Here is a 19,343-nt window from a genome sequence, read left to right as displayed (position 1 = left end):
TGAAGAAAAAGTTTCATAGGACAACCATACGACCAGTTACATGGTACAAACTTAAGAAATTAGAAAATAACATGTGCACTAGATAGGTGTGGTCGAAATGGAAATGCTGAAATAGATGTATAATAATACAAAAAAATAATGAATAAAAAATGAAGCTATTCATAAAAAGGTGGATGTAGCACTAATTGAGAAGAAGGACAAATTTGATGGTTTGGATATAGGTTGAGCGATGCACCGGTATGGAGGAGTAGTTTGATATATATAGAAGTAAAGAGGGATAGAGGTAAACCAAAAATCACATGAAATGAAATAGTAAGGAAGAACTTAACATTTCAACATCGCTCAAAGAATATGTATTTAAACCAACTGGAATGGTGTAAAAGGATTCATGAAGCCAACCCTAAATAGTTTGGAATTAAGACTTAGTTGAGTGGAGTTGAAAATGATTATATCATAAGATATGATACAACATAATTTCTAAGCACTTTGTGTGATACCTGTGCAAAATGTGCCTCATAGCCTCATTCCTGAGACTTGGTGCTCTTTAAGAAGTCCCAATTAGAGATGCAATATGATGAACATTTCAAATAAGCCAACTTAAACAATGCAGCCTAATAGTTGGAGCCTCTGTAGTGTTGTATAGGACCATATATGTGCGTATACATAGAAAGGTCACATATAAATATGTAATCAAGGTTGAAAGACAAAGAAGAAATGACTTGTTCAGGGGTTTAACCATTGTCAGAAATGTTGATAAGTAGCTCTTGATTTCTGCAAAGGCACTGACCTCTACTTCTCATTGTCATTTGTTCATTCTGGAAGAGGAGTTTATTTTTTTTTTTGTTAGAAAATTCTTATTTTTTATTTTTAATTGCTTCTATAGCAAGTTCCAGTAAATTGACCTAGTAATGATCACATGACTACAATTGTGGGTGCATCTACATCAATCATCTTTTTTTTTTTCTTTTGATAGCATACATGTTACTTCTGTTAGTGATGTCATTCCTCTCTATCTCTAATAACTATTTCCTTTAATTCATTGGGAAGACTAAATATCTAAGTCAATTATATATAAAGGATTCATGAAGCTAATTATCTACTATAAAAATGAGGCTTCAAACTTTAAAAGATTCTATTTGTCAAATTATATGAATTATATAGGTGAATGCAATTCAGATATGTAGATTTATCAAGACCAAGTTCTCATGGAAGATAGCAACTTTACATAGTACACTCATATACATATAGAGAAGTGAGCTAATGATAGCTGAGTGTCTCTTGCACACATCAGAGATCTTAAAACATTAACAAGCCAAAAAAAAGTCAAGACCAAGCTCTGACGGAAGATAGCAATGAGATAGTAACATGACATGGCACAATCACATACATAAAGATAACTATGCTAATAATGGAATGGGTGTTTCAGACCTTCAAGGCTCTTAGAAGTATAGGAAGCCCATACTGGGGCTGAAGGGTAAGCATGTCCGCTGGTGCATGTATATAGTTTGGGGAGAGAGATAATAAGAACCTCTGGAGGATCATGGCGATCACGGTTTTCGCTTCCAACATTGCAAAGTTTTGACCAATGCATGCTCTCGGTCCTATCGAGAATGCAAGTAGTGCATTGGGGTGCTTGACAGCTTTTGATATCCCATTCTTGTATCTAAGAGGATTGAACTCATCCGCATTAGCTCCCCAAACCTCTTTATTCCTATGAATAATTGCAATTGGTATTGCCAGTCTGGTGTCCTTCGGAATCACTAGGTTTCCTAAGGTCAAATCTTTAGCAGCCATTCTTTGCATCATGACTGCTGGGCCATAGAGCCTCAAGGCTTCTAAGAGAACCATGGTAACCTGCAAAAAGATATGATTATGTAAATAACTTAAAGACAAATTATGCAAGAGGATGTCCGTTGTGTCTGATAAATATATACCAATTTTAACTTGCTAAGCATGTCTGCATTGGTAATTCCTGTACCACATTTTCTGAGCACCTCCTCTCTGAGCCTCTCGTGCCATTCTTGGTTGGTACACAACAGGAGCACAGTCCAAGTAAGCAAATGGGAGGTGGTCTCCTGTCCAGCAAAGAAGAATGTCTTGCACTCATCTATGATCTCATTCATGCTCAATATTTGACGCTTTCGCTCTTGATCAGTGTTTGATCTGCGAGACTCCATCATCAACCCAAGTAGATCATTTGCATAGCTGGAGTCCTTCGAATCTAATCGGCCCTGTATGATGTGCATCAGTGTGTTCCTCACTCTTCTTTCTAGCTTCCACCTGTGCAGATTCCTCCTAGAAGGAATATATCTGCTAACAAAGGATATGATTGTAGTTTGATTTGCTAAGCCATGTTTTATGAATCATAGTATAGTCATGAAAGGATAAAAGGAAAAATGAGTTACTTGTATCCAGGGATGTTCACATTGAGAAGACTTTCTGCTGCAAGTGTCTGGAGCTCTTTTTGTGCCTGAAAGACTTCCTTGCCCTCAACATAACTGCTTCCAAAAGCTGTGTGGGAGATTACATCTGATGTTAACTCTTGAAGTTGGCTGCTGACCTCCATCTCTCTTTGGCCCTCAGCTTGAGTTGCCAGATCTTGCCACCATTCTAGCATGGATTGAGCACATGCTGCCATCTTCTTTGTCATCGTCTATCAAACTAAAAACAGTTAGGTTACATATTAAATTGTGTGCGGGCACATAAATCATGCCAGCCACCCTTAGATTATGTGGTCTTTGAGTACTATTATTATAGTTCAAATAAATTAATAGACATATAAGCTTGGACAGTGACTGAACTGATGATGATGGTTAAAGAAATGTGGTCATTTACTTCAGTTCTTTCACAAATTGGAAAAACATGAAGCAATTTTCTGTGCTGGAGTCGCAGTGTTAGAAATACCAACATAGAAATCAAATACGAAGATCAATATTAATTAATGAAATAGGGTCCAACATTTGGTCTCTTTTTATTTATATCATTTTTTAATACAAGGTATCAAAGCCAACATAACTCAACTCAACTAAACCTTGGTCCCGAACTAGTTGGGGTTGGCTAAATAAATCTTTTTCCAACATTCCACTATAATTAGGGCAAGCAATCAGTCTCGTAAAATTGCAGCATTAATATTGTAGTGGCAATGCTGAAGAAGTCGAGAAAAGGATAATTGAGTTAACTCTATGCTGGTTCTCTCTTTTTGGGTATAGAAAGCCATAAAAATTCTAATAAGCAATGCTACCGACATCACTATTGATTTCTTAAACCATATATATATCTGTATCTGCGTATGTATATTGGTATGCACATATGGATGGATGGATGGATGTTTTCGTGTGCGTGCGTAGGGGGGCCTATATAAACTTGCATCCTTTTCTAAGTGTTATCATTGTAACATGTTCTATTAAAACAGATTATGGTGCCAAGTGTTGTAGTAGCATTGTTGTAAAATAGTAAGGGTTCATAGGCAACTGACCTTGAGCTTATCCATTGTAAAAGCAGGACTGACAACATGCCGGTGCCTAGCCCATTCCGCCCCTTGAGTGAGAGGCAAACCCATACCGAATAAAGCCAGTAGGCTAGGAATTGGTGTATCCTTTGGGAAGAAACCAAATTTGTTCGATAGCACTTGTTTAGCCAACTCTAGATCAGTGATACATATCGTTGGATGGGGTCCAAACCAATATAGAAATGTTTCTCTTGTGGCATGCAGCAACATAATTAAGAAATTTAACAATATTTTAACATTTGACTTTTTTAGTTGAATTATGTCATTTTTATAGTAATTAAAGACCAGCTTGACTTATTACAGAGCAGCTCATTTCCATGTTCTTGGACACATGAACAATATTTACGGACTTTTTATTGAGTGCTCAAATGTGGGAATGTATGACATATCTTTCTACCATTTGTCACCCTATCATGGACATATGAAGTTCTCCGATCTATGTATTCTGGATTTATCCTTTGAGTCGTGGTAACAGTGTTCTCCAACTTATTGAGAAATTATCAAATCAGACTCGACCATCTATACCCCATTAGAGAAATGATGCTGACTTATTCTCTTCTAGCAGGAGCGGACAAGAATTATCAAGCATATGTGAATTTAATTGTTTAATTGTGAATTGTTAATGATTTATTCAATAAAATTTTATGGATTATAGTTAATCATGCTATTTGTCACTATTAGAGATGATGCTTTTATTAATATCTATAGTTGTTGCCTCTTTCACCACGCTTATTTCTACTACTATACTAATTATTTTATATAATTTTTTTTTACTTTGTAAATTTTATTAAATCTATTTCTGAATTTTGGCAAATTTAACTTTTTTAAGAGACAAATTTTGAAATTTTGTACCTTGCCAAATTAGTTCGTGTGTGCTGATCTTGTTGCTATATTCCAGAAAAGATGAAGAAGATAAAATGAGGACTAAGGAGACATATTGAGTGTGTGTGTAGATCTTGTGACAGTGAGTCGGTGTGTGTATGTGTGGGTGGTTGTGTGTGTGCTTGCGCCCGCATGCACGTGTGTGTACATATGTGCGTGTGTTCATGCGCGCGCGCGTGTGTGTGTGCGCTGTGTAAATTTTATTACAGCTATTTCTGAATTTTGAAAAATTCCACTTTTTTAAGAGGCAAATTCTGAAATCTTGCAACTTGCAAAATTAATTCCTGTGTGCTGATCTTGTGACTGTGTTCCAAAAAAGATGAGGAAGATAAGTTGACTGTGTTCCAATCCAAGATTGCTCATCTCCCTACAAAAAGAAGCTCAAAGTTAGAACCTAGTACCTTCCAAATCTTCAAACAGCCAAGGCATGCAAAGGAGCAGCAATTCGGGGCTCTGGAACACAGTTTGAGCAAAGAAAACTTTGACAGCCGATCTTTGATACCTTCCTGAATGATATAGTAGCATTAGAGGAAGATTGCTATCTTATTTATACCATAAGTTTTAGACATTTTGTTTGCTTAACAAATGTTGCTGTGACAAACTGGTGACTGTGGTTTCCTGTTTGCTCTCTGTAAATGAGATCATGGATGATGCAAGCAAGGAAGGGCTTCTTTTGTGCATTATTGCCTTCGTCCAAACAAAGTCCAATCCTTACAATGGCACACCTGCTTGTATTGCTTCATTTTTCCCCCTCTTTTTTTTTTTTTTCCATGTGCGTGTTGGTTTGTAGTCGGACTGATCCTTATATTGTTTTCCGGCATGACCATATATATCCTTATATTTTTAAAAAATGACTGCATCTAGAAAACTTATCAGAATCAAGATAGGTTTGTAGGAAAAATCCCAAGCAGGCGATCCACTGGATAGTGATAAATTATTAATAGAAAGATGTTCTGTTACTCTCCCTTCATCTCCATCAAATTATTCAAATTTGATTCACTAGAGGATCCCTGTTCAATATCCCTGACAACGTCTCTTTCCCTGCTCACGTCCCTGGTGGGTGGGCAGTCAAATTTATTACTACTTAAATGTGCTAAGCCTTCTAGTTGTCGTAGGGCTCTCACTTTATTTAGTGGAGAAGCTTTAACCACCATGTGCGTTTAATATTTAATACTTCTACTTCTAAGTCATTGGTCTTTGCCATCAGAACTGATTCAGCAAATAGGCTTAGTACGGTACAGAAAACCCATAAGCATCATGAGAAAAAGCATTTAAATCTTTAGTTTCAACAACATTTTGAGAGAAAATTGGAAGAAGAGCTATGAATTCTCAGATTTGCATATTCGAGGGAGCTACACAAGGTTAGACGGAAATGCCTGGAATAATTACCATTGTAATATTAAGTTTCGGCAACTAGTCGTAGGCTGAAATAATTAGCATTATAATATTAAGTTTCAATAACTAGTCATAGGCTGGAATAATTATTATTATAATATTAAGTTATAGTAACTAGTCAATATCGACATCTGGCAATGTTACCATTAACTGAGGGGGCCAGAACAAAACAAGACACTAAGCATAGTCCCACCTCTCTTAAGGCAGAAGCATGCTTTCCTTATCAATTGGCTTGTTTCTTCTATTAGTTCTCATAAACCATTTCTTTGCTTTTTAAACAGCCAACAATAGGTATATTTGGAATATGGATAAACATTAATAAATCTCAGAAGCTGTAACCAACATCATTTTGAGCCTATTACAGTCAGTTTCTTTTCATATGCTTTGTGCAAAAACATGTGGCCTGCAAGAAGCTATATGTTTATGAAAGATAAAGTAGTTTCACCATAAATAATCTGGCGCATGATCACAAGTATCTAACAATCTTTAAAACTGAATATTCACAAGAGACATTTTGTTGTAGAAGAATCTTTTAAATATGTTTGTGAAGGAAGAAAACCGGTGGAAACCTAAATTAGTATGACCTTTGCCACTAAAATCTTCTTAGGAGTCTATCTCACCCTACTATCTTTCTACAGCTCAATTTGGTGTTAAATTAGCCTGGAGCTCAGCAATGCAGTCAAATTTGTAATAGAACAAGCTGAACTTAAGCCACCAATCTGGAACAACAAAAGCACTATAATAATAAATTTCATGATTGGTTTGAAAATAAAAGGAACATACTGTATTTCAACATTCAACAAGGTCTAGATACAACTACTGGAGAAGTGTTATGGACCATCAATAGGGAAGCCCTATCCAGAATAGAGAACCCTCAAGAACCTCATTAAGGAATGGAACATAGAGATCAATGATTTCAATTCTTATTGGAGAGGAGGAGAGGATGGTGGGAAGATAAAGGTTCGGACTATGATAAAGGTATTGACTCTATCCGTAAAAACTCCTTTCTAAGGAATATTGACATGTTTTACTTCAAAACTTAAATAAAAAGAACTTTCAGATATAATATATTTCTATTTCACACATAGCTCAACAGATTTCAATTATAGAAGATGAAAAAATATATTTATATATAAGTTCGCCATTGTGCGTCCAAAAAAGCAACCAAACATAGTATCAAGAGCCTATAATACAAAATATGGAATTTGGTAGAAATAGAAACAATCTTTTTATGCTGTTTAACCAAGAAACATATGTGAAAGTAGCCACAAAAACAACCAAACATGATCAAGAGCCTATAATACAAAATACGGAATTGTCTATGGACAAAACAAGAGGGTCCATACCATATCACTCGAACAACATAAAAATAAAATAGGCTGATTCTAAGTTTTCATAATCGATGAAACAAACTTTATACCTGCTTTAATGCACGCTTTATAAACTTAATTATGCTAGTTCACGGCCAGAAATGGAATCAGAATCAAAATCAGAATAGATTCGAAAAGGAATCGGAATGGCCATATTTTCCAACGTATTTGGTTCGTGACTGAAATCAGAATGGAATTTGAATGCTATAGAAGAGTCCGAAATGGATTTTGGAGAATTGGAGCATTCTAATTCCCTTATGAAATTGGAATGAGAATGGAATTTTTTCCAACCAAACATTTTGAATGAGAATCACGTATTTCCTTTCCCATTTCAGAGTTTAACTCTCCCCCAACCAAATATATCCTAAGGGTATATGATGAATCCATTTTTGTCCACAATACCATCTGACTACATATCAGAATATGTCATGTTGCAGAGGCATATCTAAGTAAAACGAAATAGTGATTCTATTAATTCAAATGATACACAATTATTTGACGTCCATGATATTTAATTTTGAATGCCGAAGTTGGCAATCGGCAATGAGCAGTCAATCAAAATATTTTTTAGACGTGTCCAAATTGAAAGCAATGGTGATCATTGTTTCACTAGTCGATGATTATAAGCTTTTAAGTGCACATTATGATCGATGATTTGAATTGTGCAAAGGATCAGCTCAGCCTTGCTGTTTCCTCACCAACCAAAGCTTGAAGGGAAGAACTGATCTCAAATTGCAATCAGAGTACGGAGGACTTGCAATCAATTGCATAGACTCATCCTAGTTATCATGTACTTCATGTATCAATACTATTTTATTTTTGAGTGTATAGTTGATAAATGATATGAAAATCCACCTAAAGTATGAAAGAATCCAGTTCTTACATGTTTCCTTGGTGATCCCTCTTCTAGAGTTCACCAAGAAATCTTGGAAGATCACCATCATTAGAAATCACAACAATACATAATCCAATCCACCCAAATCTTCTAGTTGTGCTCCTAGTACATTAGACACTGTATGGAAAACATTTTTCAACCTGACCTCCACTTAGCAAAATACTTGTGGCATCATAAGCCTTTACAAATATATTGTTTCTATTATAATCTTATATGATCTTTCATGTATACTTTCTTACTTACGTTAACATCTCAAACCCATTACTATTAGTGAGTGAATCTTTGTTAAACAATTAAAACAAAATCCTGGTACAATCTTACAGCCACCAAGCTCCCCAAGCCTGAAACCTTGTAGGTTGAAGGTGACTTGTATGTAATCAATGGCTTCTTGAGAAGGAAGTGAATATAGAAAGCTCCCCAAGCTCCTCCGCCAAATAGGATCTTTCTGTTCTTGCATCTAAGAAAAATAATGATATAGTTGAACCTAGAAGTAAATGTAATAGAAGAGAACCAAACTTAGGTAATGAGTTATTTATCTATCTAGTGGAAAGTAATCCTGCTAGCCTTTCATGAGGCAGTGTCATCTATATATTCTCCTTTTTGGTGGAAGTAGCAATAAAAATGAAATGGATTCCAGAGTGGCTAATAATATATGGGAATTAATTGATTTGGCTCCAGATTTTTACCATTGGATGCAAGCGGCTTTTGAGAAGGAAACAGGGACCTAATGTTATAGTTGAAAGGATTTAAAGCTAGGTTAGTTTATACAACATAAGGGAATTGAATATTTTGATACTTACTCATCTGTTGCACCACAATTAGAGCCTTAATTGCTGTAGCATCTATTTGTACCCATCAGGGGACTGTTAAAATAGCCTTGTTATATGGAGAATAAAAGGTCCATGAATGTTTGTAGTTCCAGGACAAGAACATAAAATATGTAGACTATTAGATCATTGTACAGGCCAGAGAAGACTCCAAAATAGTGGCATGAAAAATTTGATAGTGCCGTGATATCTAATAGCTTTTCAAGAATGATTTTTTGATCTCCATGACTCTTAGTTTACCTAAGATGTCTCTTTGACTTTCCAAAGCATTAAATACTAGAATTACATGACTCTTAAATTTACTCATATTAATTGTAAGTTTCTAGAATTACAAATTAATTTCTAACAATCCGCTCATGCTCTTCAGGTTGTAATTGGTATGCCCGGACATGGAGGAAAGGTGCGTGTGCTATTTCGAGTGCCCCTTAGCTGCTGAGGTATTGGATCTTGCAAATATCTTCGCATGTCGCAGCACTCAAGGTCACTTGATAGGAGCAGGCTTGATCTGTCATATTGGGCATCATCGATGGCTGGCCCAAAATGAGTGTTTAACCAAAGCACTTTCCAGCGGTTCAAATTCCATGTCAAGCTCAATACTCCGTTGCCGAATTCATGGTTGCATCTCACTAGGATAATCTCTCACCACTTGGGAAAATTGTTGAAGATATTGATGATGTTGCATTGTCCTGATTGTCGTATTTGTGGCAAATTCATTTTTCTTTGACGGATACAGATATGGATACGGATATTAGTCAAAATTTCAAATTTCTTTCCATATCCAAATAGATTAAGATACGAAAATAGATCTGGACAAATATTATCTTATCCACTTTCACCCCTATTCTACCATAAAATTTAGCTACCTCTTTAGATCCTCCCCTTTACCCGTTGTTGTCATACTCTACGCTTTGTAGCCTCACGAAAATATACATATATACATACATACATACATACATATATATATATATGTGTGTGTGTGTGCGCGCGCGCGCGCATGCGTGTGTGTGTATACACGTATATATATACATATTTACATATATATATACACACACATATATATGTTAGAAGTATGCCCTAGAAGCCAACGTAGCTGATGCATATTTGTAATCTGGGGCACAAATTTATAATTTGACTCTTATTAATAAATAAGATTAGGCAATTTGTTTTTTATTCATGTTTGTATGTGTCCATGAATCATCCAAGAAATTAATAGATGATGACACATATTCTCAAGGAGTTGAGAATTTGAGGCATGTGTCATTAGGGATTAATTTCTAAATGCTCCTGATCGATGGATCCATCACGAGGGACGGTGATCGATTTTCTGAGATTAGTACACAGATCACTTAGTCAGATGGACGAGTCTCGAGTCCACGGTGTAGAGACACTGGAGTGATTATGCGAGTACTTGTTAGAGAACAAGATACTGAGCGTGACCAAAAATAGTAGTCATATGAATGTCTATCCACTCGTCAGTGACTACTTATGCTGCAGTTGTATGACTGGTCCTTCGACCTGCAATGCCTCAGCTATTCACTGTGAGGTTGCTGTAGTTTGACGAGCATGTGAACTTGGGCCCTAGCCATTTGGATCCTTATAGTGTGGATTGGCTGCAATAGGTTCATTTTGGAATAGGGTTGCATCTAGATGGGATCTATCGACCTTGATAAATTAGGAGTGATCCTATGTGATTTATGAGACTGAGTTCGATAAATTCTTGGCCATTTTGAAAAAAGAGTTTTCCATATCTCGAACTGGAAGTCGTATAAATTTGACATATGACGGACGATAGGATTTGACGAGATATCCATAACCTCTATCACGTCGGGATCCATGATAGAGGGACTGTATCATACGCTAACACCTAGAGGTTCAGACTGCATCTATGAGCACAAGGATTGGACACTTGGCATTAATCCAAGGGTGGGTTATAGTCCCATACTCCTAATAAGATTAGGAGAAGCCCTAAACCCAATCTATAAAAGGGTAGCAACGGAGACATTATGAATCAATTCTCTTCTCTTCCTCTCCACGCCTCCCTCTCTCTTTTCTTCTCCCTTCCCACGGTAGCAAGAGGCTTCCCCTCTTCTTCCCACGGCAGCAAGGGAGATCAAGTTCATCTTCTTCCAAGTGTTGGAAAGAAAGAAAGAAGAAGAACCTAGGAAGAGATCAATTCACCCAAGGAAAGAAGGAGTTCTTTCCTCCACGCCCAAGCCCATTCTTCCTCCTTCTCCACAATAGCAAGGGGGTCCTCTGCATCCTCCTCTTCTATGGCATCAAGGCAAGGAAGATCCACGCGCAAAGGTTCCTCCTTCCTCTTCCTCCGTTGCGAGTAAGATCAAAGAAGAATGGGTTCTTCTTCAAGGAGGTATGTTGCAGATTTCTTCTAATCTATTTGATAGTCATGAGAGGTCTTTGCAAGGAGCTAGCACTCCGGTAAGACCCTATCTCAGATGATTAGATCCTCGTGTGGATACCTATAGAGGCCGGACACGTGTGCGGCTTAACCAGGAACCTAGAAAGATCATCACGTTGTGGTGTTCTACAACTACAGAATTTTTGAAGATAAGATCTTCAAATCTATAACTTCTTATTTTTGTTTCAGTTTTATGAATCTTAATCAACCCTCCTCAGATCCTAATCTTCCCTTCCTAATGAGTTCAAAGATCTTCTGGATTTGGATCCAGAAAATTTTTTGAATTCTACGATCTGAGGCGCGTTCATACGATGAACGACGTTCCGTTCGAATTTCGCTGCGAACGTCGCATCGAACAGGGCATAACTCATCACTTACAAACAAAGATCTCTCTGAAACAAACTAGAGATAAGAAACCCCAACAAGAAGAGAGAGAAACTAGAGAGAGGGGAGAGAAGAACAAGAAAAGAGGAGAGAATCGGGTGGTTCTCCCTCTCTCTCTCTCTTTTTCTTTCTTCTTCCTGACTGAAGGGGATGTTCGACAACGGCGGCCCATGGTCGATGATGCCCTATGGTCGATGGCCTCAGAGGTGCCGGCGGTGTGCCAAGCTTGGCGACGACTGGCCGAAATGAAATAGAATAGACCGAAGAGGGGAGTCAGGCTTCACATCAATCCGGGCAGTTTGTCGACTGGATTCAAGGAGAACAGCGGCCCAAAGACCGAAGAGAAGAAGGAAAGGGAGCGCACCTTGCCTCCGGCAAGCTTCTCTAGCTGGTCGAATGGCGAACACTCCAAGCTTCTCCCACGGATCACCTAGCGATCAAAGCTCTAAATCTCTAATGGAAGAGCTCCCAGGTTGATGCCAAGGAAGAGGAGGAAGGGGGTCTTTTATAGACGAGGATTGGCAGCATTTTGGTAAGCTACAATCTTCCTCCTCCGGTGGAATCAAAGGAAAAAATCGAGAAGGAGAAGAGGAAGACTCTGATCGGAAATCTTCCTCCCATGCCACAAGGGCCGAGCAAGCACCATGGCCCAGAGGCCGGCCTCTAGGCCATGGCCTAGGCCCAAAAATATGGGCTCTTACAACATTTGCAGACAACATCGGCAATATTGGATGAGAAATCTAGCATAGAAACATTACAACATCAATTGCAAACAACAAAAGTTGGTCGGCTAAGGCAACAAAGGGTCAGGAATCAGAGGGAACACCTACTCTGTTAATTTTAAAAAGGGATATGTTGTTGGAAATTGTATCCTAAATGACAATCGTCAGTATATTGATGATTGAATATTGTAAATGAATTGACAAATCAATAAAGTATTTTTCGGCATTATTCATTATTTTACATCTTCAAATGAACTCTTATATGATGAAGTCCTTAGGGCTTATTAATGATAAAGGAGGATTCATCTTCGAGTCCTTAAACTAGTTCGCGACCAAATGATATGTTGTTACAAGGACGACAGCATTATCAAGATTAGGTCATTGTGTGACATGTACGTTGGTTGTCCTCTTAACCAAGGCATGTGGAGATACTAGTATGCCATACAGGTGAAGTGTAGGAGTACATTTCACTGAACGTGACCAATTTCGGAATGCTCTACAGTCAAGAGATATTTCGAGTGGACATGGGTATAAGTTTCGCCCTCTGACCTGAGACCGCAATCTGTGACTAGCAAGCAACTCATTGTACTTTGGTACCGGACTACCTGAATTTCTAATTTAGTGACGGAAGGTCACTGGGTGCAGTTAAGTACTTGCGTAGTCAGTTGTGAGTCGAGATGGAATTGATCCCTCCTGAAAACAGAAGATAATGTCTTGTGATTAATTTAGCAAAACCTTGGCCAGGGTAACCCAGTGAGGAGTCACGGGATATCTAAAGTTAATCACATAATGGATGTACTAATTATAGGGTTGACAGTGAGATCTAAGTCATCCTGGCATTAGAAGTCAAAGAGATTGAATTATACAATAACCATAGTTCAGGATTCCAGAATTTGCTTCGCATATATGCGGTCTATCTGGACGTCAGATACCATTGCTAGATGGTCATATCGATTAGTGTAGGAAGTCGTTCCTATACTACCGGCTTAGGTTTGAACCTATAAGGTCACAGGCATAGAAGATTCCTGATTGATCAAGAAGGCTGATGAATGATTAAGAATCATTCAGGGGTAATTTGTTCAATTCGATTAGCAAATTATTCTATAAAATAATTAAAGTAATTATTGGAGAATTAATTAGTAATTGGATTACTAATAAACTCAATTTGATTGAGTAAATGGATTTAGGATGAGCCAAATTGAATTGGATTCAATTTTGGGTTCAATCAGAGTTTTTGACCTGATTGGAGTCGACTCGAGTTTCCTAGAAGTCAACTCGAGCCTGACTGGGGTCGACTCTCTCAGAGAATCCAGAGATGACCTCTTCTATTTTTCTCAGTTGGAGTCGACTCGAGAAGAAGGGTTGACTCGAGCCTGGCTGGGGTTGACTCTCTCTCAGAGAATCCAGAGACGACCTCTTCTGTTTTTCCCAGTGGAGTCGACTCGAGCTATGAAGGGGTCGACTCGCTGGGCGTATCGGAGAAAATGTTCTCTGTCAGAGTCGACCCGCAAAGCTTTAGAGTCGACTCGGAGGGGAAGGAGTCAACTCGAGGCGACTTGGAGTCGACTCGTAGATCGAGAAGGTCGACTCCTTCCAAAAAATCTGGAGCTTGCGGACGTTTTGAACTTCCGGGATTCGATCCAGTAGTTGTTTTTCAATAAAATCTGATGGGATTTGGGTCGTGGAATATGTGGAAAAATGGCTAGATGATGATGGAAGATCCTCACCATCCATTTCGATTCTATCTCACCCACATGAACCAAATATTTTTTGGATTTTGAATTCAAACAAAGATAAGATCTATCTTGTTACAACTATCCCCTTCATGCGCCAACAAATACCAGATTTGCATTTGAATTTCGAATTCAAATGATCAGATGGCGTGCCTATAAAAAGGGGTCAAGATGGGCGCTGGTGTAATCAATCCAATGCAGCTCCTCTTCTTCTCCATTTTAGCTAGGTTTTTCAGGATGGATATCTAGAAGATTCAAGATCAAATCTGAGTCCTCTACTTCCTTTACAAACCTCATCTCCATCTGCTTCAGGATGATTGATCAAGAGTTGATTGAACCCCTTAGAGCAGATTTCAGCCTTCAAAGTGTTCTGCAGCTGCTAGCACTGTTGCAGAAGAAAATCTTTCAGGGCTTCGCGTGTACTTCTCGTAGAGGCCATTCGTGTACGTGGCTGCGAAGTCAAGGATCAGATCCACAAGTTTCATCCATCATAAAAGGTATTAATCTAGCATTAATCATATATTATGGTGTCAAGGTCTAGGTCCGATTCTCCAAAGTTTTATCCTCTTTTGGGGCTCCTAACGGAGATATCTCCAGAATCTATTCGATGGATATTCAGAGATTAATTGGAATAGAGTTCTTAAGTTTCAGATTTGATAGTTAATCGTGCATAAAAGTTTTAGCATAATTGTTTAAACGATTCCGGCATAATCCTATGTGTTCTTACAGTGCTGATTTCTAGATTTGATCTTGTAACCATGCACGAATTAAAATTGTTTGATTCGATTTTTTTGCTGCATTTTTGAAACTTAAAAGAACTACGTGTGGCTTGATCCTCCTTGTGAAGGGGTATGTAGGCAATCCGATCAGGTTCAGCCATGGTTTTCTGGAAAAAAAAAATTCAGCATGCTTAACACCGAAGAACCTAGGATAAACTTTCAGTGGTATCAGAGCCAGGTTCATGTTTAAACTTTTATGTTTTAATTTTTGCAATTAAATCTGAAATCATGAGCATGCTTAGATTAGATCTAAAGTATTTTTTTTATGATTGATTTAATTGCTGATTATGCATGATTAACTAGATCTGAAATTTTGAATGCATATGATGCATGTTTGTGTTATGATTTGTAACATAAACATATCTAAAATAATAATATTATTTAGATTAGATCTAAATTAAATTAATGATTCAATTGATCTCTGATTTTAATAAACAAATCAAATCTGAAAATAAAAGTGGAAAAACAAATGCATAAGATGTATGTTGTTTGCATTAATTCATGTTGTTATGTGATGCATGAACATAAAACATGATGACTTAAACATGAATTAAATATGATTACATGTGATTAATTACAAAAACTCAGATCTGTAATTTTGTCATCATCCAATTGTTCTCGAATTGGTCCATTCAATGGCTCGAAATATAACAATGTGACAAAAGAATCAGATCCCATAATCCAAATTAGGGATTTGCCGGAAAAATGTGTTTTAAGAACTGAAAGATTGTAATTAATATATAATTAAAAAGAAATATGCAATGATCAAAACTTTCATAAGTCTAAACTTAATTGAGAATTAAGTGTTATGAAATAGAATTTAACTCAATTAATTGATATTGCATAATTCTTTGGAACATTTAGGTTAGCTCAAATCAAGTTCCTAAGATTGGGCTACACCTAAGGTTAGAATCATACATGGACAAATAGAATTAATTGATCAAATCTAATTAAGTAGTAACTAGATTAGGTCAAGAAAATTCTAGGTCAATTTGCAATAGTTGTAAATGGATCAAGTCCATGTCTTTGATTAGACCAAGATGGAACTTGATTTAGGCTCAGAGGTATAGCCCGAGTCATTTGAGTAATCAAATCAAAATTGATTAACTAGTCGGTGTCTAAGGTAAGTTTGGTAGTTTTGACCGGTGGTTTTTAATTGGGAGCTACTCGCACTAATTCGTCTTTGTTGAGTTAATGGCATATCCCTTCCATCGATCTCACTTACCTGGCTGACATGGTCAATCATATTTTGATTGGATCACTTAATGATTCGAGTTAGCCCATGCCTATAAGGAAAATCAGTTTGACTGATTTAGATGCCTCCTTAACCGGTTTGAGTCTAATCTAATTTGGTGAAGTCAGTGGAAGAAATTAGACTAACCGGACCCTCTTATCTATCCCAATTATGAAATCCTCTAAAATTATTAGGTCCTAAAATGAAATGGTTATGGAGATAACTAGGTCATAGCCTCCCATTAAGTTAGGTGATAATGGGTCCAATGTTTTGATAATTATTGGAGGCGCGACACGCCTGGTACTTATCAAGCATTAGAATTGTTATTCAATATATGATGAGTTAAGTGTACCTTCAATAGACGGTCAGGTGAGCCAAGCCACACTCAGGCTTGGTCGTCTATTAGTTGATTAGGCTTAACCCTATCATTTAATGGTTGGACCTGACTAGGATATTCGGTGGAGGCGCCACACACCTGCCGAAGAACCTAGGATAAAATTATCACTAGAAGTTGCTTGGTGAAGCAACTGGTTTAGAACCTACCAATAGGTGCATATGGGTTAGCCGAGCCACACTCGGGCCTTTATGCGATCTATTGGGTTCTAGTGCCCACTAAAAAATTAGGAGTAATTTTTCGAATTGGAGGTAGAGGCTACCAATTTGTATAAAATAGTGGAAGTATCTTTAGACTAAAGTCCAAGTCTATTGAGTTTAGTCAATTCATATACTAATAGCCAAATTTTCTTTTTATGCAGAAATGACCACTAATTTGTCACTTCGCTCATTGTTGGAAAATGACAAGTTGACTAGTCCAAATTTTAATATTTGGCATAGAAAAATGAAAATAGTGCTAGAGCATGAGAGGATCCTTTATGTGATAACGGATCCAGCACCTGAGCAGCCCGCTGCTAATGCATCAAGATCGGCCAGAGACACTTATCAGAAGTGGCTCAGTGACTGGATTACTGTTCGATGCATCATGTTGGCAGCAATGAGTGATGAGTTTAATAAGCATTTTGAGAATACGCAGCCGGAAGATATCATTCAAGTGTTGAATGAATCATTCGGCGTTCCTAACGATGTTGAGAGGCACAAAACTAGTTGTGCCATCTTCAGCACCCGAATGAAAGATGGAACCTCGGTAACTGATCATGTACTGTACATGATTGAGTTGATCGAGTGTCTAAGCTCTCTTGGCTTTTTCCTTCATGATCAATTGGGGAAGGATGCCATACTAAACTCATTGCCTGGATCATACCGTCCTTTTTTTCACTCATTTTCGTATGACGAAACCTGTACTGAATTATCACCAATTGTTGGGGTTACTACATACGTTTGAGAATGATCACCAACTTCTTAACAAGACGGTGAACTTAGTGGGAGGTTCATCCAAGGGTCGCCCCTTTAAGAAAGAGAAAAAGAAAAATAAAATTCAAAAGAAACAAGTGCACCATGCTCAGCCTAGTCAGAAAAAGAATAAAAAGGCTGATCAGAGTAAGGCGGAGTGCTTCTTCTGCAAGAAGCAAGGACATTGGAAGAGGAACTGTCCTTTTTATATTGCATCCCTCGATCCAAACCGGCCTAAGAAAAGTGGGTAATCAGTTGCCAATCAAGGTACTTATATGATAACACCTTGCAATTTTTCTATTTGTGATAATTCGACTTAGGTATTGGATACCGGTAGTCCTTTTAATATTTGCAATTCGTTGCAGGGGCTATAAATCAGTGAGAGGTTTGAAGAAGGAGAAAGGTTTCTGAATGTTGGAGATGAAAGATCAGTTCCAGTTATAGCTTTAGAAATTCTTAATCTTAAATTTAGCTCTCATGTAAATATCCTTAGTGATTGTCACTATTGTCCAAGTTTTTTATTGAATGTCATTTTTGTAGGCCTTTTAGCCAAAAATGGTTAGGAAATATCAATAAAAAAGGATTATTGCAATGCCATTTGAAATGGTGTTGTTGTAATGAATGAAATTCTGAATAATGGCATTTATATTTTGTCACGTCCTGTTTATGTAATGTATAAATTCAATAAGCGCCCTAGAAAAGATAATGTCACGGATGTCTACCTTTGACATCATAGGCTAGGTCATATTAATAAGAACAGGATGAACAGGTTAAGTAAAGAGGGAATCCTCAATGTTGATGATTGTGAATCATTGATAACCTGTGAGTCATGTCTTCTTGAAAAAATGACAAAGTCGCCTTTTACAGAAAAAGGTGAACGAGCTAGGGACTTATTGACCCTTGTACATTGATGTATGTGGGCGAATGAGCATAGATGCTAGAGGTGGGTATTCATATTTCATTACGTTTACAGATGATCTTTCAAGGTATGGTTATGCCTATTTAATAAGACATAAATTTGAAGCATTTGAAATGTTCAAATTATATCGTAATGAAGTAGAAAAATAAATGAGAAAGTATATTAAAACTCTTCGATCAGATCGAGGAGGTGAATACCTCACCAGTGAGTTTTTGACATATCTAGGAGAGAATGGGATTCTCTCCCAATGGACTCCTCCTGGACACCACAGTATAACGGTGTATCAGAAAGGAGAAATTGAACTATGTTAGATATGGTTCGATCCATGATGGGGTTTGCTGATCTGCCCATATCCTTTTGGGGATATGCTCTTGAGTCAGCCTGCTACATTCTAAATAAGATTCCAAGTAAGTCTGTAAATAAAACACCACATGAGATGTGGACTGGACGTAAGCCGATGCTCCCTCACCTTAGGGTTTGGGGGTGTCCGGCGTACGTCAAACGTTTGAAGACAGACAAATTTGAACCCAAGTTTGACAAATGTTTCTTTGTCGGTTATCCTAAAGAAACTAAAGGATATTACTTCTACTTTGCTGAAGAATAAAAGTTGTTCGTAAGCAATAGAGCTGTTTTTCTAGAGAAAGAATTCCTTAGTGAAGAAACTAAAAGCTCTAATGTTGAGCTTAGGAAAGTTCAACATGTAGAAGACCCGTCACCATCCACTGAACCAGTTGAGTCGGATTTGATTAGATCAGATCCATAACCCATCTTAGATGCACCATTAAGGCGATCAGGTAGAGTACTACGTCAGCCGGACAGATACTACGGTTTCTTGGTTCGGGACGAGGATCCTATCGAACTTGATGAAAACGATGAGGATCCGATCACATATATGGATGTAATGCAGAGGTATGACTCTGATAAATGGCTTG

At 37.6% G+C, this 19,343-nt stretch overlaps 1 protein-coding gene and 1 long non-coding RNA gene across 6 annotated transcripts in view; one reads left to right on the top strand and one right to left on the bottom strand.

Moving 5' to 3' along the window:
• The window catches only part of LOC113461161, a 55,014-nt gene extending 45,367 nt beyond the window's left edge, over positions 1–9,647 (top strand). Inside the window, exon 4 of one of the 3 annotated variants that reach the window (XR_005513682.1) lies at positions 9,245–9,647. This is a non-coding gene — a long non-coding RNA (uncharacterized LOC113461161). Of the gene's footprint in view, positions 1–4,406; positions 4,674–4,709; positions 4,993–9,244 lie in introns of those variants that run through there. The other 2 variants (XR_005513684.1, XR_003383255.2) reach the window with 2 other exon arrangements.
• Positions 1,221–4,938, bottom strand: LOC120112175 (cytochrome P450 709B2-like). Of its 3 annotated transcripts, none has more exons than XM_039130894.1 (5): positions 4,792–4,938; positions 3,476–3,642; positions 2,406–2,653; positions 1,935–2,313; positions 1,221–1,854 (listed from the first exon to the last, which is right to left on the bottom strand). In XM_039130894.1, exons 1-5 carry the CDS (start codon positions 4,913–4,915, stop codon positions 1,423–1,425), a joined length of 1,350 nt encoding a protein of 449 aa, XP_038986822.1. In that variant the 5' UTR covers positions 4,916–4,938; the 3' UTR covers positions 1,221–1,422. The 3 variants fall into 3 exon arrangements, with proteins under 3 accessions (XP_038986822.1, XP_038986824.1, XP_038986825.1); XM_039130896.1 differs by having other exon boundaries at positions 1,935–2,310; XM_039130897.1 differs by lacking the exon at positions 3,476–3,642 and having other exon boundaries at positions 4,792–4,885.
• Positions 9,648–19,343: the final 9,696 nt, after the last annotated feature.

Source organism: Phoenix dactylifera, chromosome 1 (assembly GCF_009389715.1).
Source record: "Phoenix dactylifera cultivar Barhee BC4 chromosome 1, palm_55x_up_171113_PBpolish2nd_filt_p, whole genome shotgun sequence".
Lineage (NCBI taxonomy): Eukaryota > Viridiplantae > Streptophyta > Magnoliopsida > Arecales > Arecaceae > Phoenix > Phoenix dactylifera.
Note: the sequence above shows the minus strand (reverse complement) of the source record. Positions and strands in the feature narration are given on the sequence as shown.

Excerpts from the sequence above, each read along its gene's own strand:
- LOC120112175 (XM_039130894.1), bottom strand. The coding sequence starts at position 4,915 with ATGCTACTATATCATTCAGGAAGGTATCAAAGATCGGCTGTCAAAGTT. Across the intron at positions 2,654-3,475 it reads TTACAATGGATAAGCTCAAG|ACGATGACAAAGAAGATGGC; the intron begins GTCAGTTGCCTA and ends TTAGTTTGATAG. Across the intron at positions 2,314-2,405 it reads GTGAACATCCCTGGATACAA|CAGATATATTCCTTCTAGGA; the intron begins GTAACTCATTTT and ends ATCCTTTGTTAG.